The sequence below is a fragment of the Rhodnius prolixus genome, unplaced genomic scaffold (assembly GCF_049639745.1).
Source record: "Rhodnius prolixus isolate KJV_2025 unplaced genomic scaffold, Rpr scaffold_9, whole genome shotgun sequence".
NCBI classification, from domain to species: domain Eukaryota; kingdom Metazoa; phylum Arthropoda; class Insecta; order Hemiptera; family Reduviidae; genus Rhodnius; species Rhodnius prolixus.
Window position 1 is genome coordinate 6,625,233 of NW_027411604.1, and position 23,052 is coordinate 6,648,284.

Genomic DNA, 23,052 nt, shown 5'->3' on the forward strand with positions numbered 1-23,052 from the left:
ACTCTCTTATCTTGTAACACCTTAAACTAGATATGAGTGAATTTCATAAAACTGATTACCATTTTTTCGGGAACGCCCGACACTTACTTGTTTTTGGGATGTCCTTTTTTTATCTATTTTTTTTTTTAAACTTCTTGCATAACACGAATATGTATCTCTTAGCTTTTATTAGTGCCAGATTAAAAGTGGGGTCATTATCTAATTATTTATCAAAGGTTATATATATACATGCAATTATTTTTTTAAATATTTTGTGAGCACTTAGTCCTTCATTGTTTTAGAACCTAGTTGTGTGAATTGTAAAGTTTTCATAGATTTGATAAAATTTTACTTTTGCAAATTATAATTTTTGTTAGGCAAAACATTTAAAAACTGGGACTTTGTAAGGTAGTAGTTTTAATTTTATGATTTTATAGCATAGCATTACATACAAATCAATGATTGTACAATGAACTTTCATTCAATCAATGAAAGTACGTTTGAAATCCATTAACTTGAACCTTTCAGAATTCAGAAGAAGTACTGATGCTTGATTAAGTGTTGATATTGTATATTTTAAAATTTTAGGTTATACTCTTACAAATATTTTGAAGAACTAATTAAATTTTAAGATTACTTATGCCAGACCCATCTCTAGACTGTATATTTAAATAAATGTCGACAAACATGGCACAAGTTGCAATAGGATTATCTATAATTCAATAAACTAATTTGGATTCATTTATGTAATTTGTTTTCAATATTATATTGAAAATACTTTGAATCAAATGACAATAGTTATTTTTTTCTTGATATTATCTTTTTATGTATAATAAACTTTTATACCTATTTTGCTTGTAGATGTCAGCTAAAAATATTCAGCTTCCTACAACTACTCTAAAACTAGACTGCCCTGAGTTGGAAGAAGTTGCAAATGGTTGGTTATCAACTCGCATATTTAAAAGTCAGATTTATATCATTATTTTTTGTATCTAAAAGTAATTGCATTAAAAATCTGGAAATTTCTAGCCTTACAGAAAGGTCTAACGCAATACTTTGCTGAAGTGGAGGTAGCTGCCGTAGAATGCCCAGATTTAAGAGAAAAACCTTTCAATTTAGCAGCCAAGGGTAACTAAAAATAATTTCCGTTTAATATAAGGTTTTCCTCTTAAAAGTCTATTTTGAGTTTAATGTATTTATTTTTTTTTAGGTCTTGGTGGAAAATCAGCAGTTATTGATATTGGGGGACCAGCCTTTTTACTACCTCTACCTGACGAAAGTAAAATTTATGATATTAAAGATATTGCTAAGATTGTTGATTTGAAATCATGTTTTGTAGTCGGTGCTGGAGCTGGGCCTTGGCCATACATCGGAAAAAACTGTGAGGTGAATCTTAAAATTAATTAGTTTTTGAAAATAAGTATTTTATTTGTACTATTTCATTAACCCATCTTTATCCATTCTTTAATAGATAATGGCAAACGTTCTGATTGATAGTTGTGCAAATTCTACAGTGCAGAAAACACACATTGCAAAAGTAAATAATAAAACAGAAAATTGTGAAGTAGAAGTGTTACCAAGTGAAGAAACCAGATGTACTCTGATGGCAAATTTATACGCGTGCGAAGGAACACCTTCAAAGGTAATTAAATTTTATGTTAAATATAAACATTGTTAGAAATTGCAAGATAAGTTTTGTATAAAACTTCCACCTGTACAAAATACAAATAGAACATTTTTAATGAAGAGGTACTTACTTATTAGTTAGGAAGATTTTTTTCCTGTATGCTGATGTCTTTGCACTCGCCGGCGGTGGAAACTGTCGTCCGTCATGAGTGTTCAAAGTCCGGTTATGCACTGAGTATTTTCCGGACGTTTATGACATCAAATTTAGCACGCTTTGATATATGTACATAGAGTGGCATTAAAACCAAATCCATTATGACTTAAAACGCCACAAGTAACGTTTTTGTGCTCTGGTAAGCTGATGCTTTCCTTGTGGTGGCTGAACAAGATTGCGTGATTTTAAGTACATTCATAATTAAGAGTACTTTCTGAAATCATACTTGAATCCTTGCTGGCAGGATAACAAGATCTCTTGCCAGTCCACTCTCCCTTATATTATAAGGGCTATGGTTAAAAAAAAACATTGTAAACAAATTACTTACACTTTGCTTAAATCATTGGAATGCCGTAATTAATCCATGTATTCACCACCTTTCAAATGTCCGACTCTACATTTGCTCAAACTCATAAAAATAAATTTGGAATAGATCCAAATTATCATACAAACAAAGAGCCCAAATAATGTAAATAGAATACTTCAAATTTGATATAAAAGGTTGCATTCTTAATTATATCTCCGTTGTTTAGGTACTGAAAATTGTCTGTAAGAAAAGAAAAGAAGAGGAAAATTACATTACAGCTATAAGATTAGTGTTGGAAAAAGCATTCCCAAATCAAACTTTAGGTAAATTCTAATAAAACAAAACATTAATTTTAAGTAAGACAGAAAATGGTTTATAGTTAATTTTCATGAGACAGGCTTAGGAGGTGCATTTCTGCTGAACAAGGGGAAAGCAAAGCAACATGTAATGCCTGAATTTTCGAAAGTTCCGATAAAATCTCATAAGGACTTAGATAATTGGTTGAAATTTTATGAAATGTCCGCACCTTTGATAGCTGTTGGGACTTTTATTTCAAAAGATGTACCAGTAAGTAATTGATTAGCATTTGAGTTTCTGTTTCAAACTAAGTTATTGTTAATTTGATAGATATTTTGTAAATGCAAGAAATTATACTTGAGTTAAACATACTGAATGAATAGACAACAACCAAAAATTGTATAAAATAAAAATGTTCTTAAATTTTTAGGCACTAGACTTGAGAATTCAACACTTTCACAGTTTTAGTAATCATGAAGAAGGAGGACATTATCATTACGATACTACCCCAGAAACAGTGGAGTATGTAGGTTATTTCAATTTAGGACAAAAATTATATAGAATTGATCAACCAGAAAGAAAGCAGTACTTTGGCAAAGACTGAAAAATGATTAGCCTAAAGTTACTAGTTGTAATGGTATGAAGTTCATAAAACAGTATAATAATATTTGTTATTGAAAAGGAATTTTTATATAACAATAATTATTTTTTCTATGTTTTAGCTATTTAATTGAAATTGTAAGAGAATTATTTTAATTCATGAAAAATTTCATATTCAATTATAGAAATAGTCAAGTGATTCGATTTTAAATAATGGGATTTTTGTTTTTGTTTTAAGATTATTATATAATTAATTTGTTTTAAAAAAATAAAATAAAACATACTTGCTTTATTTTTTACTTTGAGAAAACGCTTAAAAGCATTTAAAACTTTGAGGATTAATGAAATAGTAGGACTTGAGGTGTGAATCGTGAGTTACAATAAACTACACCAGAAACCACTTACTTCAGGCTTAGCTTCTTTGCGGTTGGAGAGCTGAATTCTGTATTAATGTTGATTAAAGGGGACCAGTAGTACTTGACAGCTGAAATGCAATGAGATGTTTTTCAAAATATATCAGAGATCGAACCAAACCTTCCTGAACTTTAAAACATTCAGTCCAGAACGATCTCACTTTGTTACAAATATCTGCACTTTTTAAGAATGTGCAGACATAATTTTACGTCTTTTTTTTGGGGTCTGGTAATTATGTTGATTACTAAAAGAATCTATTACTAGGTATATGTATATTTTTATAAGTACCAGTTGTATGCGAGGACAATTCACTACAAATTGCATTCACAGTTCACCTTGAGTAGGTAACTCAGTCACTGATTTACTATTGTCAACATCAATCTGAAAATGATGAAAGCCAAATATGAAAGATTTTTTAAAAATATTGTAAACTGAAATATCTGAAAGTGCAGAATGCATTTTAGTAGGTGACTGGCCAGTAAACCTAAGAAATTAGGTTCAATAATTCGAATTTAAGAGAAAAAAGTAAAGAATCGATTAGAATAAATACCTGAATCTCAAACATTTAAATAAAAAAAAAACATCATCGGTTTTTTTAGAAATCAAATATGAAAATGAATAAAACATTTTTAATGAACTTGCATTGATTTGAATTTAAAAAAAGAGGTGCTGATTCGGTGGTCAATGTTTGAAGTAATAATGTTTTCATCTGAATTGTTATCTTAACCTTCTTTCTTCTGTTTACAATTTGATGTGACAGTTTTGTTCGAATCAGAAGTGCTAATTTAATTATTATTAGAATTGGTATCTCGTTAGTGTAATCATGTTAACGTAGTCTTATACTTGTAGTAATTTATCTGAAGCAGTTTTTCAAAAGCATAATGAATTTTAGCGAAGATTCAAAGATTAAAAAAAATATTTTAAATCCTGGAACCGAGTTTAAACCTGTAGCAGAAGGAGCAAGGGTATCTAAGTTATTTATTAGATGAATATCCGCTTAATTAGTAATTCTGTTTCTATTTCTTAATCCACTTTTCCTGTTTTTTAAAGGTGAAATTTAATTTTAAAACTATAAAGTGCGATGCAGACAAAACTGTTATTGATGATAGCAGGAAAATTGGCAAACCAATGGAACTTGTAATTGGCAAAAAGTTTAAATTAGCCGTATGGGAGACAATAGTGCAAGCAATGGCAGTTAATGAAGTTGCATCATTTACTGTCGATAAGTCTGTAAATACTTTATTTATGAATCTAATAATTAGATTAGGAACTGTGCAATTTATTAGAATGAATATATTTCCAAAACTAGTGCCGAGATACGTGGCATTATATAAGTACTTAGTAATAGGATATGAATTAATAGTAGGTATTTAATGGAAGTATTGAAATAAACACAAAAAAATATTCTTGTAACAGATTAGAAAATAAAGTCATTTATTAGCCCATATACGTATTACGAATATAAAAAACTTAGAATATTAACATGAAATATTAGAATGAGTAGTTGTAGCTTACTTTTGTAACCATTTTTTCATTTTAAGCTTCTACATGCTTATCCACTGGTTTCTAAGACGTTTAGAGACTCCATCGAACCTGGTAAGGTGAAATCCCGACCATGTTGTGGTCAGATGTTGCAAGGCTATGGACTGGAATATCCAGAATTAAATGAATTAATTAAGGAACCATGCGATTTAGAATTTATTATAGGTAAAAAAAAAGATACTTAAATGTTTATGTGACTTTATGCTAACTTGTAAACGCAAACAATGATTTCAAGTGATAGCTTAGTATTTATATTATATCATTTACTCTGGTGCAAAAGAATCAGTGCTCAATTTAACATGCAGAAAAGTACTTCCAACATGTACTCTAGAATTTCTGTTTCAAGTGTTCGAACATTGAAACCAGTAAAATGGTGATCCAAAAACTTATTTTTTGAATATGGAAATACAATTAATCATTTAAATGCTCAATTTCATTTTCTTTATTTATTCTGTCCATAGAAATATTATCAATTGAACACGATGGTGAATATGAACGTGATTCATGGCAGTTAAGTGAAGCAGATAAACTGGAACTGGTCCCAAAGTTAAAAGAAAAAGGCAACGAGTTATTTAAGGCAAATAAATACAAAGAAGCTGCAGATAAATATTCTCTAGCCATAGGTTACTTAGACCAATTAATGTTGGGGTAAGAAATTTTAGAAAAAGTAATTAAATAAATCTTTCTAAATTGGAATATAAATTTTAAAATTAATCTTATGTACGTAAAAGTTACTCTTAGGCTACAAGTGTAACTAAATTGTTTTTCTTCCGAAAAGTAAGCCATTAACCTTATCTCTACATTTTTCAAGAACTCCAGGGTAAAAAATCCTATTCGGTTCCAGATCTCAGTAATTTGTTTTGCACAATGCTTGCTTTTTTCAATAAGATGGAAATGAGTTTCATTCTTCCGACCATAGTACTTAAATAGCAGTTCTGCTGCTAGTCCCATTGTACTATATGAGAAAGGCAGTAATTTCTTAGACCAACTTTTCGTTCTGCTAAGCAAGGAGATAGATTAAGCGAGTCCTGTTAGAATCCTTCAGGAACATCTTGGAGTGCCTCATTTCCGCCACACTTCTTCTATGTAGTGTGTTCTCTCGTATGCCGTTTTTTAATGACTCTCCAGCAGTGTATACGAAATGCATCATAAAAGTTCAATGCATATAATCCCTTTTAAAGATGTCAAATCGTCGGTGATAACAGAACTTTATAGTTTTTTAGAAGTTATATAACTGCTAGAACGACCAATAGCAACTTAGATTTTTAGAAGGTATAAGTTTTTCGGCAATCTAATCTTATAAACCGATAGTTACAGTAATAATTTTAGGGAAGGGATTAGAAGTGCACTTGCATCCAAACGTGAAGACCCTAAGATTTAGCCCAGTGGGCTCAAGTTTTTAAGTTTTTTTTATTGCAGGGCTTTTAATTGCTCTCTGCCCTGTGTTGGCACTAATGACCTACGATTTGACACGCCTTCAATTGAAAAAAAAAAAAACTTGTAGTGCAGTTCAGGAACAATGCCGCCATTGTGATCTTTTAGAAGTTATCAGCTGTGCTGAGGTCAGCTATTTACAGAGTGCCACATTAATCTTTCAAAAATTTAATATAATAAAAGCTTTTCATCGTTAAGAGATAGCATGAAAAAAAAATCTATCTTTGGGTTAAAGATCATTATTTAGTATAGTGAATAAAAGATTAGTGGAAGCCCCTTATCTCAAATTTGTTGGCTAAGAAATGAGAATTTCTTTTCTTTTGTCTTTTGTTTTTATCCTATTGCGTAAAAACAGAGGCTACTTAATAACACATACTTATTCTAATTTTAGGGAGAAACCGAATGATGTCGAATGGAATCAATTGAATCAGAAAAAGATGCCAATTTTATTAAATTACGCACAATGTAAACTAAATTTAAAAGAATATTATGAAGTTATTGAGCATTGCAGTAGTGTGCTTCAATATGAACCAAGTATATTAAATATAAATTTTTGGATATCTTTGAAAGATATATTTCTAAATTCTTTATACAAAACAAAAACTTATAATTATAAAAAAAATTGTTGCAGCTAATGTGAAAGCTTTATTCAGGCGTGGCAAAGCTCATGCTGCAATTTGGAATTACGCAGAAGCAAAAACAGATTTTGAACAATCACTGAAACTCGATCCGTCTCTTTCTTCTTGTATAAGTAAATGTTTGAAAGAAATCGATTTGGAAATGAAAGAAGGAGAAACACAGATGAAAGATAATTTGAAAGGAAAATTATTTTGATCGTTTATTTATAATCTATAGAAATAAAACTATGTATTTTGATAAAAATATCCCAAATTTTGTCAGACTTTCTGAGTATTAAGAATTTTATATAACTCAGTTAAGACTTAATGCTTACAGATGTTTATTTCTTTTCGTAATTATGATCAATCAGAAATCGCATTGGTTATTAATTTCTTTTTTAATCTAAAATTTATTACTTAGTAAAATTTATTTGTTGTGTTCTAAATAAAGTTATAACTGCAAATATTATATTTTCATCATTTTCCTTATTCAAAGGTTTCCTCTTTCCTGTTGTTCCAATTCTATGGATTCAAAAAGGGCCTTGAAATTTCCTGCACCAAATCCCTGTAACATTTTTTTTTTGACAATATAATTAAAATGGACGTATTTTTTTTTTTTTTGTGACATAACATTCATTCTAATCTCAATCATCAAACTGACAAAAAAGAAAAAAATTGAAATTAAACAGATAGGAAGAGAAAGTAAATTCATTACATTACAATAATGCCTTTTGATAATCTATTAAAATCAACCATATTTATTATTAACGATTATCTTGAAAATATTTCAAGGTTAGTAATTAAATAATGGTAAATAAATGTAATTAGTGTACACAAATATAATTACCGAGTGATTATGACGTTGAATAACTTCTAAGAACAGAGTGGGTCGGTCTTGCATGTTCTTGGTGAATATCTGCAGTAGATAGCCATTTTCATCGTAGTCTATGAGGATTCTAAGTTCCTGAAACAATTATAATGAAGCTTGTATGAGGATATTGTTCAAAATGGCATATAAAAGCATCCGTTAGACCTGAGACCCTTGCTAGAATTCAAAATTTAGATCCTTTGCAATTCAGAAACATTAGGATTTTGGAAGTTAAAATCTTAAATGAGGAGGAATCTGAAGAAGTTGTATAGAGAATGTACTACAGCTAAAAGCCACTGTGGTTCTTTCTAGAAGTGACAACAGATTGAACACAGAATCTCTAAAATTTACATGAATTTAGGTGATTTTAGGATGTGTTTTAATTTGATTTCATGAACTTCACTTTGCAGACCACGTTTTTATGTTAAGTGTATGATAGAGATATTTGAGTTGCTCGCGCAAAGACACGCGCTGAAGGGGCATATCTAATAAGAGAAACATTCTAGTATTTTTTTTAGCTTGGAAGTGGAAAAACATTGAACCCTTAACTACATCCATGTCTGAAGCGATTTTTAAAAGATGAATTTAATGAAGTTACGCCCCACAGACAAATTATAAACTGACCATGATTTTTTTGTTTAATAAGATAGGAATCTTTTTACTTCTCCTTGGCGCAAAAACGCTGTTATAAATTGAAAAGAGACAAAAAATTGTTGAAGTTGGGTGTTTTTAACACTCAAACTGCTCTTTCGTGCAGTTTTTGACTATCATCCTTTATACAACTGTCCTACTGAACAGTTTTAATACAATTTACAGTTTAATGAAAGGATTTCCTTTTTTTTTTATTAATGATACTTAGAGAATTTTGAGATTCGATTTTTCAGTTGAAGAAATTAATGACTTGGAAATTTTACTTTAAGTACATTCAGATTTAATTGTTACAACCACCCTTTAACTGAATTATCTTACGATTTTCTCACCTGTAAAATATCTAAATCTTCTTTTATTTTGAAGTTATCTGCCTTTAGTCTTTTTCTAAGCATTTTGTAATAAGTATCTGGTACTGTGAGAAATTCTGTGCCTCTAGCTTTCAAATTTCTAATCTAAAAAATGAAAAAGTAATATGTAATATTTGTATTTAATCATTAATAAAATGTATTTGTTACTTTTCGTCTTAAAACTCGAATATACCTATTTGGCCATCATAGGATGGATTCTCAATAGACCATTGCCAAGAGGCGTACTTAATAAAGAAATAATAAGTTTTAGTCTTGTTATAGTGTGGTCTGTTATTTCTCTAAACATTTTTTATGTAAGTGACAAAATTTATATTAACTGTTAGAAATTTGTCGTAAATCAAATTACAGGATGGTAAAAAAAATGAGTTAATTTTCTTAATAAATGTTTTGTCAAATTCATGAAGTGTATGTTGCGTTTTAGTAAGGACTATTTAATAATATCAGAGTGCCCACAGTGGGGACCTTTGATTTCTTTCGTCACTAGGTCTATGTTTGCAATAACTTCACTACTACCTTACTTAAAATAAGTAATATTTAAAATAAATTTTCTCAATAGCATTTGTTTGGGTTTTTGGAAGGAATAAAAAAAGAAATGGAGCTAGAAATGAATAGATTAGTTCAACCTATTAAGAATTATAAAAAAAAATCCTTGATTTAATGGGATTCTTATATTAAAAATAAATGATTCGCATGTATTAACCGTTGTAATGATGTCACTTGTATTTAGAGCTATGTGTTGAATTCCAGCACCTCCGTAATAGTCCACGTACTCGCTTATTTGGCTTTTTTTCTTTCCTGGAGCAGGTTCATTAATAGGTATCTGTAAAAAAGATGTTTTCATAATAACTTCCTATAATTCATGATGACGTCAAATTTTGGTAATAATGTTAATTAATCTTGGCTAAATAATAAACACTGACGAAGCTATTCTATTTAAAAAGACTTAAGAAACATCGTCGACTTTATCTGTAATAGCAACCTTACTAACTTTAATTTAGACACAGTGGACAATTTTACACAGTTAGTGTATCTTAGTAAGTTACGGTATCTACAGATTCTCTGAGGCCTAAAGAACTTATCTCTTAAGACGGATTAAATGCAATCATCTTGTCGACTTAAAGGCTATTTACATTCAATAAGTATTTTTACCTTTACAGTTTCATCCCAATTAGTGACGACAATAGATCTAAGGGCTGAGTATTCTGTATGTAACTGTGTGTCATCTACTGACCAAAATCTATGAAACTGAAGAGTTTTTTCGTACCTAAAAATACATTTATTATTTATTAAGAGTGGATGAAAGATACTTTAAATTCGTTTCAATAAAAATATTATTATGGGCATAAAGAGATGACTTCAAAGAGTCATACCATTTGGCTGCACTTTCCATTGATAAGTCTGGCTGGTTTCCTACTACATGATCTATAAAATCAAGTTTTGCCGGAGGTCTGAAAAAGAAATAAAATAGTGTTAGGTAAACCGGCCTTTCTTGAGTAGTTCTGAATAGTTGAGTAATTCCCTTTTTAAAAAAAGAAAGAATGTAAAACTTTTTTCTTACAAATTATCACTTAGCACATCATGTCTGTTGGACGCTCTGTAACCAGGAAGAAATAGGCCACGATAACCAGATCTTTGAACAAACGTGTGTGTTGTATCACCAAACTGGAATCGAAAAATTATTCATATTTTTATGTAATGTCAATTGATGTAATAATTGAGCATTTAGTTGTAAATATATTTTTACAGTTTTGACTGTAGCAAATTTTACGACTCCATGTTCATCCTGTTCTTCCCAAATATCTCGAACAAGGGTGGCTCCTCTTTCTTTAGCTTTCTATAAAAAGATAATGAATAGATATAACATGTGAAATATTATAAAATTTATGTGGAATTATTATGATTATTGCAATAGTCTTAGTAAGATTTCTTTTACTTTTTACTATCATTTATTATTCATCAATGAAACAGCGAATTACAAACATAAAGTTTTATACTAAAGATGGAATTCAGGGAATTTACGTTTTCACTACTCTGTAATAGCTTCTACATTGTACTAGATAGACGAAGAGGATTGGATTACCTTGAGGATTAAACTAAAATAAATTACATTGTAAAAATCTACCTGGACAATGACATTTATATCTTCAACAGTAAATGCTACATCTTTTACACCGTCACCATGCTTCGCCACGTGTAAGTTTACTTCTTTTTCATTCGGCTCGTAAGCTGAGACAAATACAAATCTTATCTAAAACAAAAATAAGCTATTAAAACCTTTGATTCAGACGATACTCATTATTTCTTGAATATTTTTTTTAAATACAAACTTTATTCTGTTGAACAACATGAGCTGCGTAATTCCTTGATCCGGTCTCTAAACCTTTATAAGCAATATGCTGGCATCCCATTCGAGTGCAATAATAGCTGGCCGCCTAGATTGGTTACAATGAGTTAATTTAATTATAAATTCTGAAACTAAATCCATGACTTTTAAATACTTTATTTATTCTAAAATATAATTTACCTGTTTAGCATTTCCAACCCAAAAGACAATATGGTCAAAGCAAAGGAATTTCCCTCCATCTGGCTGTCAAGAGAAAAAAGAAAAATTGAATTTGATTTTACCATGGCATTACAATAATAATACTTCTGCGATACTTCAGACTTTGCAAGCATAACAAGATCCAGACTTGAACCATCGAAAATTCATAGTAGTCCGTAAAAATTGAACCACCTCAAAAAAAAAAAAAAAAAAAAAAATCCTATGCTCTCAAGAAACCCATAGTTATTAACTTCCTTTAAAAGATGTGAAGCTAATGTAGGTTGTATCATATTCCCGACTGAAGAGGTCTGGCATAAGACCGCTCTGACAAATGCCTACTTAAATCACAAAGTTAGATCTTAGAAGAAGTTTATCTCAAATCTGTTCAAGTAGAGCACCCTGTTAACAACATTTACATCATTAAAAATAAATGCTCTAAAATGATGCTGAAAGGCAGGGCACAAAGATAAGCCCAATTATTTTAAGGACAACTAACGTTACAGAGTAACGTTTATGTCATATTAACTTGTTAATCCAAACAACTATCTTAGCAGAAGTTTATGTGGACTTCTAAAATGAGGACAACAATCAATTTACTAATCGCCAGTTTTTGTTCGAAAAATGGGTTCTTCCCCAAAAAACTTATCTATAAAAAAGACCTTGGTCTAATCAGTTAAAAATGGTTCATTCAGCTTTTTGTATCCCCCAAAAATGAAGAACCCCAAAATTATTAACTAGTCTTACAGAATCAAGTAAATACATTAATTTTAAAAATTTAAATTTATTTTAATAGTAAAACATATAAATAGTAGAAGTGGGAAATGCATTATTACAAGATTTTGGAAAAACAATCTTTACAGAAAAATGTTATACCTTTGATCCTTTATCCGTGTAAGAAGTCTGAAAAAAAAAAAAAAATTAATTGTACAGTGAGTATGCATTAAAGAATAATAAAAATAAATGAAGAAAATAATATTTATCTTTTGTTTTAAATCTGAACGGAAATTTTTAGATTGATAGAAAAAACAAAACCAGTCTTTAAAACTGGTCTTGGAATAATAATAATAAACGTAGTCTGTTATGTAACTAACATCGCTATGTATAAACAAATTCATTTAATAATAATCTAAACCAGTGAAGAAAATATGTTTGTTTGCCACAAATATTTTTACTTGGATTTGTTTTTTTGTTATTGGCTTTCTAATTTATCGAGCTACTGTAAGCTGATTGATATATACCGTATATTTTAGGATAAGGAAGAAGTAATTTGCGATCGGGATGTGATTATTAAACATAATTGAGGGTGAATTATTATTACAATTTATCTGTACGGAGAGATCAAGACTTACTCAATTCAAAATTTCTCTGTGCTCAAAGAATTTCTTCACCACAGAAAAAATAATAACAGCAACTCACACCGAGCCTAGGACAATAATCCAGATCCGTACTTGAGCCATCCTCAGATCATTGCAATAGATGTTAATAAATAATGAATCTTAATTCATAGCAATTTAAACATATTCGACAATAATCTTAAGTTTAAGTAAAAGTTGAAAAAAGAAAAAACATATTTTTCCATCCAGATCGTAAAAACCATTTCTATTTTTTCTTAAGCATTTTTTTGTTTTTAAGATTAAAATAATTATTCTTAAAGTTACACTATAAAAGGTTTCTTATTCGTTTCTCTCATATTTAAGTTGTTTTTTTTGCTGAATTTTTTCCTAAATTATATTTATTTACAATTTCTAAATGATATCTTTTAAATTTATATTTATATAAGATTATGGTAAGGAAGAGTTTATAGGCATAAACTATGTATTATATTACAATTTTTAAAACAATTGTTAAAAAACTAGTATAATGTATTATCAAACAAATCTTAAATGTGATAACCTCTTTTAGAAAATTTAAATGTTTTCAATTTAAAAGTAAAGCAAGCGTTACTTTCAAATGAATTCTAAATAAATAGAAATTTATTTATATGCTTCAAACCTCACTACATTTTGGTTGACTAAAAATCGGACAAGAAATGTACATATATTTTTTTCGTGCAATTTTTTGTCTCTAGATTCAGAGCTTCCGCTAAAAATAATCGTCTGAGCGAAAATATATGTTTTATATTAAAAAAAAAAAAAATCTCTTTCTCCATAAATGTCAGCATTCCTTCCGAACTTTGACGAGGTTAGCCTCAAATTAGTTGTTTTAATTAATTAAATGATTTTTAAGATATAAAACTTTCTTTTTAATGATTTAATTAAACCATTTGAATAACTTCGCAAAAAAGGCGACTGATTTATAAAAATTTTTACGAGATAATGAAGAAGTAGGGCAACAAAGAGAAACACTTACCATATCTTTATTTTAATCGAAAAAAACACAGGCTGTACTGTAAACTGGCTAGACACTGAACGCGATATGTCTTTAAACGTTCATTCCAATACATATATACATGTACCTTTTTTATACATATTAATGAGTGGCGTGATTTGGTAGGAGATGTCTGATTGGAGGGGCTGTCAGGGGCTTGAAGGAGGCTCGTCTGATAATTAAACTGGTAGAGTAGCTCTAGTTTTCTGGAATGTGTTTGTAAGAATAAACAGGAAAAGAGGTACAAAGAGAGAAAAAAGAATCAGTTAAAAAAACTTTCAAAAGAAAATTTTATCATATTTAAACACTTTGAAAATTCAAAAAGGTTTATCTTATTTATCTTTCTTCAGAGACCAAATTGCTTACGATTATTTGTTGTTAGCATAAGGCAAAATTAATTTGAAATAAGAATGAAGAACAAATAACAACTGTTTTTCAACATATATTTTTAGTCATTCTACTCTAACCACCTTTTTATCTTAGAACTTGTAGAAAGAATCTAAAAAGAAAAAATTTTGTCTTATATCCGTAACTTCATACAAAAATATATTACAGGCTGGACGAGAAATTCAACGATTTCCATGAATAAAACACCTATTATAAATATTATTACTATATGGGCTCTACAAACCTTAGGGAACCTTCACCTCGCTCAACATAATATCGCTGGCGCCTTGGCCCCTCTTGTCCGTCACAGATCACGTCTTTTTCCAACACAACTTTATAATCTTCAGCCAACTCAATCTAGGCCTTTTAGCAGTTTAATCCTTTAGGATGTCCTTTGTACACTTTACTAGGGTGGTTCTGTCCATCCTTTCTTTGTAAGAGACCCAGATTACCAGATTGCCTCCCAGAGAGCTCCTTTAGCCCAGGCATTCTTTTTGATTTTGTATAACCATTCTACTATGTGTAAATATTTTGTATATGGAGCCCTTTATCTTACAGGGAATATTATTTCGATGGAATTACTGTATCGCAGCTACGTAATATCTCGTTATCGTCCTATATTCTGCGTTTGTTTCTTAGACCTTTGTAGCGTCTAGACGTAAGAAACAATCTAGAAATTTGAAATTTTGTACTCCTTTAATACGCTGCTCATTGATCTGTAAATTTACAAATCGTAGGCCACAACTAGTTGTTACCTTGTACTTTGGTCCCCTCTAATTGTCTCTACCCTATGTAATGTGATTCCAAACCTCAATTCTTGACCACTTAGATTTTTATTCTATGTTTTTTGTCACTGAGAATCTTAAAGAAGAGTAACATCATCTGTACTTAACAATTGTAAATACAGCCTCTAGTTTGACAAAATTTTGCGAAGTGACGTTTCTAAATAGGAAGGGTTAACGAGCATAAGCAGAATACTGTACTTTTTGCTTAAAATTCTCGAGAATCATATGATGTAATCTCCTTGAATCATTCAATAACACTATTTAATTAAAAATAAATCAAGTGGAAGACTGGAAACATAAAATAATATAATTTTAAGTTGAATTCAACATTCTTAATAATTTTAATCAAATGTAACTACAGGTAATAAAAAAAAAAAAATGCTTAACCGTTAAAAACCCTAGACGATAGCCCATGAAAAATACTACAAGTGTCTCAAGTTCTCTTACAAAACAATTTGTTTTCTAATGAACAGAAAAAAAAAGAAGCCCTATACATTACGAAGTTATGATCTAACTTACTTCTATACATCCTCTTATAGTGTACCTACTCTCTAAGAGTGGAACATGTACCCATCAACTTATTGAACAAAATTTTACTTATCGTCCATAAACCAAATTACCTGCTTTCCACTTTCTTCTACCCTTGCATGTTTTTCTTCATTCTTGTGAAAAATAAATTGAATTAAATTCATTCTATATTCATAAAAACTAACTTATGTAAAATACAATCATTAATTTCTCAGTCGAGACCTTAGACGTTAATGTGAAAAAGAAATTCAGGAATATTACATTTTCCACAGCTTCCGACACGTTACCTTTCAGAGAATTTGTCATTTATTTTTATTCTCTAGTTTATATTTATGTATTTATATAAATCCACAATCGTGGAGAGTAGGCTAAGAGAAAATACTTATTTCTTTTAATGATGAAATCTTTCTAAAGAAAATTTAAATCAATTTTGTTGCTTCTTACTTAAAATTTCTATTTGAAGATAGAATGATGATTAATACGAGTTTTACTTTCTTGAAAATTCATTTAAATCCAGTATAAGTTGTCTAATTTTGTAGACATTTTTATCGATAAATGTAATTGTTTCTTAGCTTGAGTATGAATCAAAATACTAATTATTACTTACGGGGAATAACTACTGTTTGGAAAGGGTTGAAAAACAAGAATTAAGTTCTATTTCGTAATGTAATTGGCCTTGATCAATCTTGGCACTGAAAGTTGTCCTGAGTATTTAATCCATGCATAATCACCAAATCCACCCATACTTTTGCCAACTCTTTTTGTTTTAGTTCTATAAATTAGAGAGTACTTTATACGAGTTATTTTAAATATTTCTTGTTGTATGTATTTGAATATTAGTATTTCTTATTTTATGAATCATTTTTTACGTATTCTCCTCATAAATAGAATCTAACTTTTTCACGGTAACTTATTACAAAGACAACTCCAAGTTCTGGAAGGGGTCCTTCCCTTTTTTTCCTTCTATTTCCTTAATGTTCGATCTTGTTAAATTTTCTAAATTAAAAACAGTAATTGAGCACCTATAAATACGAAAAAAAGGTTTTAGCGAATTAAAGTCTATGTATAGGACATGTCTAGACGTGTATTTATGGACAAAATCTCAAAAATAGTGAGTTAATTTAGACAAGAAAATCTTGTTTTGCCTCTTGGTACATTTTCTAAAAACCACTTGGTCGAAACAGCAATTTCTGATCATTGAGATACATATGACTGATAATAAGTAAGATGATTCAGTTGATTTTTTTTTTCAGCCTCTTCAAGAGCTTAAGCTACAAGTCTAGAGATAAAATCCTTCATTATTAATGAATGATATTAAACAATAATAAAGTACTTTCGCTTTTAATTGTTTCACCATCTTAAATGGTTTATAATTTTTTTAACATTTTACATTAGTCATGGCCTGCTACTCAGGGGGACACTTATTTTCATATTACTGTACGTAATTAAATATTTAGGTTTAGGTTTTTTTTACATGCCTGAATTTGTCGATTCCTGCCGAGTGTGCATAAAATGTTGATGTCCATGTATTTCACTAAGTGTTACCTTATGTTGGCATCTATCAACGAGCACAAATTCCTGAATAGTGCAGTTTACCTGATAGCTTCACTAAGCATCCTTTTGTAGCCAACTTATCGGCCCTTTCATAAACTTCAATTCAATAATGACTGGAAACCCACTGATAGGTGATAACCCACCCTCACACATTGGTCCCACGACAGAATTCTTTGTTTCCTCCGCTAATACTCAAGATCTACTTCTCACTTCCTGCAAGTCAATATTTTAAGACCCTTCAAGCACTGTCCACTCTTCCTTGCCATCTCCTTCACATGCTTTTCTCAGTCGTTTCCTATCAAGGTATATGCCTAAAATATTTTGCAAATTCTTCTTGAAGCAGATTTTTTCAATTATGTATTAGCTCGAAGGCAAGCTCTTTGATAAATAGGTGAACAGCTCAAACACCATCTTCTTAATATTTTCTGTCGTTTAGTCGTTAATTCCATCAATCAAGGTTGAAGTGTACGCTTGTTCTTAAACATTTTATAAGCTGGACAATACCAATAAATCGGGCAAAAAAGAAACCATCGATGATTGAAACCTACACTACCAGAGAAATACCATATTAACGATAAGCACATAAGTACTTTTTGTATAAAGTTTTGTTATTGAGTACTACCGGACCAATATAAGTGTTTTTCTTTTTCTAAAATACAAAACAGTAAAAAAATTAATAAAAAATTAATTCAGTTCTAAAGTTTATATATAAAAAATTATCTGTTTGTTTAAAATAAGATAATTTCGGTTTTTAATTGGAAATATAATTTAAAAGGAACTAATAACTTCTGATATTTACTTAAGTAATACAATAAAATAATAATACCCCTCCAAAAAAAAAAGGAGTAGATATGCGATGAATTTTATTATGACCCTTCCTTTAATGTATTTACATGTTTAAATTATTAAGGAATATTGCTTAAGAATATATTGTATCTAAAGAATTATTTTCAAAAATTTGAAGATAAGAACGCCAAATATTTTTATATTTAACATGAATATGGTTTATTATTCTTGATGGGAATCTTAATGACGAAATAATTAATATTACAAAAGTTTAAATCTAAAATTTCCAAATGATATACACTCAAATGAAAATAAAACTTAAAAATTCGAATAATTTATACAATTTTATTTGTTTGTATAATTACTTTATTTCTTTTGTATTTTGCAAGGCAGAAAAATAACTGCTAGACAAATAATGAGATTTTAATTTTTCAAATTAAGAATAATTAAATAAAATGGATTTTACAGTTTTAAACCTGAAGAAAATATACAAATTATACTTGCAGAATTTAAATTGTACAATAGTCTGTACAACTGTATTTAAGAGGCCAGTAATTTTATATCAATCGAAAGTGGTCTTCAGAACTCAACCAAAAAAAACGAAAATGCAAGAGTGACACGCTGTATTTGAATCCAGAAAGCTCGAGCTTGGCAAGTTTAATTGAGCTAATTCCTTCTCTTCCTTAAGTAAAATTTCTTAACGCAAACAAGATAAACTAATATCTAAAGATTGACGAAAATATTTACTCACTCTTAATGAAAAGAAAAAGTATTTCATGATGGATGTCATAAATGAAATTATAAATTAATTTTCAAGCTTTTTTAAAAAAATGTTAAACTTCAAAAATGATCACTCCCCAACAGCGACAACTTGACGAGAGGAGTAATGAATATTCTTAAATGATATAATAAAAACAAAAAACAAATGGTCAATACTTTTTCGTGAATATAAGTTACAAAATCAAATGGATTTTTTAAATGAAGTAATTCATTTGAAAACAAAATTTTAAACACATAATGTTCTTCATTACGTGTTGCTTACTTGTTAATCTAGTCTCTCCTTTTATTTTCTTGAATTTGATTGGTTAGGTTAGGAATTGAAAACTCGTGTTCTCTATTTAGCAAACGTTTCCGACCCACGCTCTTGAGAAATAACTGCTGAGTTCATAAGTTGTACAGTTCTCAGAGGAGCTGAAACAGGTAACTCCAAATCTAAGGCAAAAGTTGGTTATTAAATGGCAGAATTGCCTGCATTGTCTTAGAAAACAAAGAAGCGTCTTGTCAGCGAGAAGAAATGTAGGATTGTGTCTATAGATTAGGGAGTGGTTATAAGCCAAATCCATTGTGGCTTATGTAGTTTTTTTTAAATTGTTTAGCGTATGTCCCAGTTATAACGCTAGTCAGCAGAAGGTACAAAACTTGAAAAGAAAAATAAGCAGAAGTTTTAAAAATACTCATTTCTTTACCAGACCTTCTGCCTATGAATTACTATACAATGCTAACAACCATCCGGAATTGGGTTTCAATTTGAATCCGGTACATAGAGAAGAAGTACCACTTGGGAAAGTGGATGCTGATATTGCTGGGAGTATTTTTAACTAGATCTAAAAAAGCCTGAAAAGCGGTAAATGATAATAAGCCAAGCGTTGGATAAACGCTGAAGCAAAGAGTGTGAACCACATTTTAAAGAGATTTGCAAACAAATTTAATATGAAGAATCTCAAAATATTTGGCACAATATTCCATTATATGCATATATGTAAGAAAAATTAAGATTTTCATAATAACGATAATAATAATTATTATTTTTATTAATAGATTTTCTTTTTTAAATATAAAAATAATTTGAAATAGATCACATTACGCGATTTTTTTTTTAAATTTCTTGTTTTTTGAAAATTCCTTTTACATTATTAATGAATATATTAAAGTTAAAATATTTACACTTACTTTAATAATTAGTTTATAAGAAAATATTTTTAATATTGGATTGATTAATTGATTTATATTAAATATTTATAAAATTGTAATTAAAAAATTTTCAACTCTAAAATAAAATTGTGCTTACAACTAAATTTGGTAACATTTTTTCTCTTGTGCAAAATATAAAAAATATATCTTTAGTGTAAAAAATCGAATCTTCTGTCAATCTGGGATTTACTGATAAATAATGTAGTTTAGAAGAGTAGCTCTGGATGAAATATAAAACGTATGAAAGGCTTTAACATTTTGAAGATTTTTACCTAGACCGAGCTAGTCACCAGGAAAAAAGACGTATCCTAGGCTTTTAGTGGGAGAGAAATTAGGAAAGAAAAAAGGATGGAACTATCGATGAGATACTGGTAAGATTCAAAGCCAGGGATCAGTGAGAAAGTTCGAGAGCAACCATAGAGAATCAATTTCTCGTATTGGAGAGGATTTACCAGCATATCCTTGGATTGCCAAAAAGTTCAAAAAGAATACATGGTAACATATAATACTATAGACCCCAAAATATGGTTTCATTGTTACAAGACACTCACCGCAATAATGCACAATTGACAAAGAAAAAACAAGTACATTAAATAATTGCATTAAAAAAAAAAAATAATCTAAGCAAAATACAACGCTTAAAAATGTATATACAATTATATATTTTTAATTTTAATAATGAAGGCCTAGAATTTCGATCAAGCAAGTTTAAGCAGATTGAAGTTTTTAAAAATAAGTCTTAATAATTTGAAAAAGGAATTATTTATATTTTTATTTTGCATTATAATTTAATAATTCAGTCCACAGTAATATATTCAGATGTTTATTTTTAGAGAGGAAAAAAACTTCTTTTTTTTAAATATTCACAATTTTCGTTTTTAAATTTCTAATTCACTACCAAGAGAAATATTTATTTCTATTTATTTAAAATTTAAATTCTTGAAATTGGATTTTAATTCTAAAATTCTTTAATATTTTCTTTTAAAAAAGTGCTTTTATTAAAAGATTTAAACAGTGTTATCTCCCTCTCGTTTTTTTTTTTTTTTAATTGATTAATAGATTTATCTTTTTGTTTCTAAAATTAATTAAATGATATATCTTACAAATGAATTCTTAAAAAACTAAATTTACTTTAATTAATTATTTAGGAAAGAACGAATGGAATGTAGAAAACCAGTAGCCAAATTGAATGGGCTACTGTTCTTCCTCTGCTAAGGTTGTGATTGTGATGCCATTCGTATGCGAGCTGATTCTCGTGAACGGTTGTGCACTTCAGCTGTTCTCAAAGTAATGCCAAATATATCTTCATGATAACGATTTTCATCCTTTAAAGTAGACAAAATCAAAATTAAAATATGATTAGATCAAATGAAAGTTTATATTGAAACATTTATTCCAACACATTATACATATATTGAAATCAATTCGTAGAAAATATTGATTGAGAATATGAATAAGGAAAAGTAGTACGTATTCACATCAGAATAGATAACGACAGTTTTGGCCTACATTAAGGATGTTTAATGGTGTGATATCACGACTCAGGGTTGTTCTTCTTCCGTAGGAAATAAAGTTAGGTAATGGGAAAATATATAAGAAACATATTATCCAAATTATAATATGATACACTAATACAAAATCTCAAGAGCTGAGAAAGTCTGTTCATATGGAAAATAATTAATATGAAAAAGTAAAAATGGGTGGTAATTGCCATTTATTTACCCGTAGCTACTTTCATGAGTGTGAATGACATGGCTTTTAATATTCTTCAGAATATTAAGTGTTTGTATCAAATGAAAAATAACTTCTAGTGATAAATAATAAGTGGTTTTTATACTGAATTCAAATGATAATTGGATTTAGAATTAATAAATCAATATGTATATTAACAATTAATTTATTACTCCAAAAAAGGAATCTCTTACTCTCATGGCAAGCATAAAATTGTCCACTTGATGATCAGTCATGTTACCCTGGTCTTGGATTATTTGTCTTAAAGTTCTAAATACATGTTCAGCCATTGTACAATCTCCGCACACATAGAAATGTCCACCTTCTTGTACTATCTGTATATAAACACTTTTACATTCCACTCTTAATAAATCCTGCACATATGTCTGCAAAAAAATATACATGTGAAAATAACCAGTAAATAAATAGGACCGTATTTGTACAGGAAGGTTAGCTAAGTACAGGTAGAAGGTTGAAACTATTAATTGATTAGACATCTTTTAATAATGTACCACGGAATAAATAATAATTTAAAACCGAAGTGCTATTAATATATTGTATTACCTTAGGTATACTTGGTTCTCTAGACAATGCTAAAAACACTTTACTCAGTATTCCTTCTTTCAACATTGATTCTTTTTCTTCTTGATACAGATCTAAGTTCCTCAAGCGGCATCCAAAAAATAATGACATCTTTCCAAATTTTCCAGGACCTACATCAATTATTTATTACAAGAGAAATCATGAGGAGATATTTTTTTAAATATAATGTTCACTCAACAGACCATTCAAGCTGCGTTGTGCCAATCTATGTTGCCAGAAGCCTCTGAAAGGAGCGATTCCTGTACCTGGTCCGACCATAATTATTGGAGCTGTATCACTTTTTGGAAGGTGGAAATTAGGTGCACTGCAATTAAAATCAAATTTACGTTTCTTAATTTAATTATTTATGAGTGAAGATAACCAGTAAAATATTAAGTTTTGTTACATTACCTCCTCGTAAATAAGTAAATACTATCTCCTATTGTAACATCGTACAGATAATTTGAAGCGACTCCGTAATGAATAGGTCCTTTACCATCTGTGAGGAAGAACAATTTCATTTTGCAAATTTAAAAACATTTTTTTTATATTTTCTTTAGGAACAAATACAAACATATTTCATTAAAATGTTAAAACTACCTTGGGTGCAATATTGTACGACGGCTACAGTCAAATGTATCTGATTGGCGTACAGAGATGGTGCAGAGGAAATACTGTAAAACCTTGGTTGTAAAGGTGTCAGCTGGGCAATCAGCAGAGCTGGAAGAACGCGTACTGAAGGAAATTCTTCTAAAACTTCTAATAAATTCGGATATTTCCAGTATCGCCAATCTTCGTACGCGGCTGAATCCTGTGGAATCATACAAACTTTTATAGCAGTCGTTTCTCCTTGTTTACTTAATGACTTCCTAATTGATTAAGTCGGTATCAAAATAAACAAA

General features: G+C 29.4%; 4 protein-coding genes and 2 long non-coding RNA genes across 12 annotated transcripts in view; 3 read left to right on the forward strand and 3 right to left on the reverse strand.

Moving 5' to 3' along the window:
• The window catches only part of LOC141454592 (uncharacterized), a 319,464-nt gene that overhangs the window by 21,796 nt on the left and 274,616 nt on the right, over positions 1–23,052 (forward strand). The gene's annotated exons all lie outside the window — the stretch shown is intronic.
• On the forward strand, positions 18–3,322 carry LOC141454579 (ester hydrolase C11orf54 homolog). Of its 3 annotated transcripts, XM_074129006.1 has the most exons (9): positions 18–215; positions 841–916; positions 1,009–1,107; positions 1,190–1,365; positions 1,451–1,621; positions 2,353–2,449; positions 2,524–2,693; positions 2,854–3,060; positions 3,146–3,322. In XM_074129006.1, exons 1-8 carry the CDS (start codon positions 33–35, stop codon positions 3,025–3,027), a joined length of 1,146 nt encoding a protein of 381 aa, XP_073985107.1. In that variant the 5' UTR covers positions 18–32; the 3' UTR covers positions 3,028–3,060; positions 3,146–3,322. The 3 variants fall into 3 exon arrangements, with proteins under 3 accessions (XP_073985107.1, XP_073985106.1, XP_073985108.1); XM_074129005.1 differs by having other exon boundaries at positions 2,854–3,322; XM_074129007.1 differs by having other exon boundaries at positions 125–387; positions 2,854–3,322.
• On the reverse strand, positions 3,351–4,138 carry LOC141454597 (uncharacterized). Its single transcript, XR_012458811.1, has 3 exons — positions 3,988–4,138; positions 3,726–3,818; positions 3,351–3,507 (listed from the first exon to the last, which is right to left on the reverse strand). It is a non-coding gene; the product is annotated as an uncharacterized lncRNA (long non-coding RNA).
• On the forward strand, positions 4,174–7,496 carry LOC141454582 (AH receptor-interacting protein). The gene is made up of 6 exons (XM_074129010.1): positions 4,174–4,402; positions 4,488–4,667; positions 4,979–5,144; positions 5,441–5,627; positions 6,805–6,947; positions 7,045–7,496. Exons 1-6 carry the CDS (start codon positions 4,319–4,321, stop codon positions 7,245–7,247), a joined length of 963 nt encoding a protein of 320 aa, XP_073985111.1. The 5' UTR covers positions 4,174–4,318; the 3' UTR covers positions 7,248–7,496.
• Positions 5,437–13,950, reverse strand: Hpd (4-hydroxyphenylpyruvate dioxygenase). Its single transcript, XM_074129004.1, has 13 exons — positions 13,809–13,950; positions 12,333–12,359; positions 11,442–11,504; positions 11,245–11,349; positions 11,040–11,165; positions 10,662–10,751; positions 10,476–10,579; positions 10,288–10,365; positions 10,067–10,181; positions 9,618–9,737; positions 8,879–9,001; positions 7,878–7,994; positions 5,437–7,595 (listed from the first exon to the last, which is right to left on the reverse strand). The coding sequence occupies exons 1-13, from the start codon at positions 13,809–13,811 to the stop codon at positions 7,521–7,523; spliced, it is 1,146 nt and encodes a 381-aa protein (XP_073985105.1). The 5' UTR covers positions 13,812–13,950; the 3' UTR covers positions 5,437–7,520.
• Nos (Nitric oxide synthase) overlaps positions 17,898–23,052 on the reverse strand; it is a 229,640-nt gene continuing 224,485 nt past the window's right edge. For all 5 annotated transcript variants that reach the window (XM_074128934.1, XM_074128932.1, XM_074128933.1 and 2 more), the window contains 6 exons: positions 22,751–22,961; positions 22,562–22,649; positions 22,354–22,475; positions 22,133–22,281; positions 21,763–21,954; positions 17,898–21,162 (listed from right to left, as the gene is read on the reverse strand). In XM_074128934.1, coding sequence (XP_073985035.1) covers positions 21,049–21,162; positions 21,763–21,954; positions 22,133–22,281; positions 22,354–22,475; positions 22,562–22,649; positions 22,751–22,961 — 876 coding nt within the window. In that variant the 3' untranslated portion in view covers positions 17,898–21,048. The remainder of the gene's footprint in view (positions 21,163–21,762; positions 21,955–22,132; positions 22,282–22,353; positions 22,476–22,561; positions 22,650–22,750; positions 22,962–23,052) is intronic.

Coding starts and splice junctions, on each gene's coding strand:
- Hpd (XM_074129004.1), bottom strand. Junction 11,166..11,244: donor ATGTTGTTCAACAGAATAAA/GTTTGTATTTAA, acceptor TTTTTGTTTTAG/ATAAGATTTGTATTTGTCTC. Junction 7,596..7,877: donor TTCAACGTCATAATCACTCG/GTAATTATATTT, acceptor AAAATGTTACAG/GGATTTGGTGCAGGAAATTT.
- LOC141454582 (XM_074129010.1), top strand. CDS start 4,319: ATGAATTTTAGCGAAGATTCAAAGATTAAAAAAAATATTTTAAATCCT. Junction 4,403..4,487: donor CTGTAGCAGAAGGAGCAAGG/GTATCTAAGTTA, acceptor TGTTTTTTAAAG/GTGAAATTTAATTTTAAAAC. Junction 5,145..5,440: donor CGATTTAGAATTTATTATAG/GTAAAAAAAAAG, acceptor TTCTGTCCATAG/AAATATTATCAATTGAACAC.
- LOC141454579 (XM_074129005.1), top strand. CDS start 33: ATGAGTGAATTTCATAAAACTGATTACCATTTTTTCGGGAACGCCCGA. Junction 917..1,008: donor GTTGGAAGAAGTTGCAAATG/GTTGGTTATCAA, acceptor GGAAATTTCTAG/CCTTACAGAAAGGTCTAACG. Junction 2,694..2,853: donor TTATTTCAAAAGATGTACCA/GTAAGTAATTGA, acceptor TTAAATTTTTAG/GCACTAGACTTGAGAATTCA.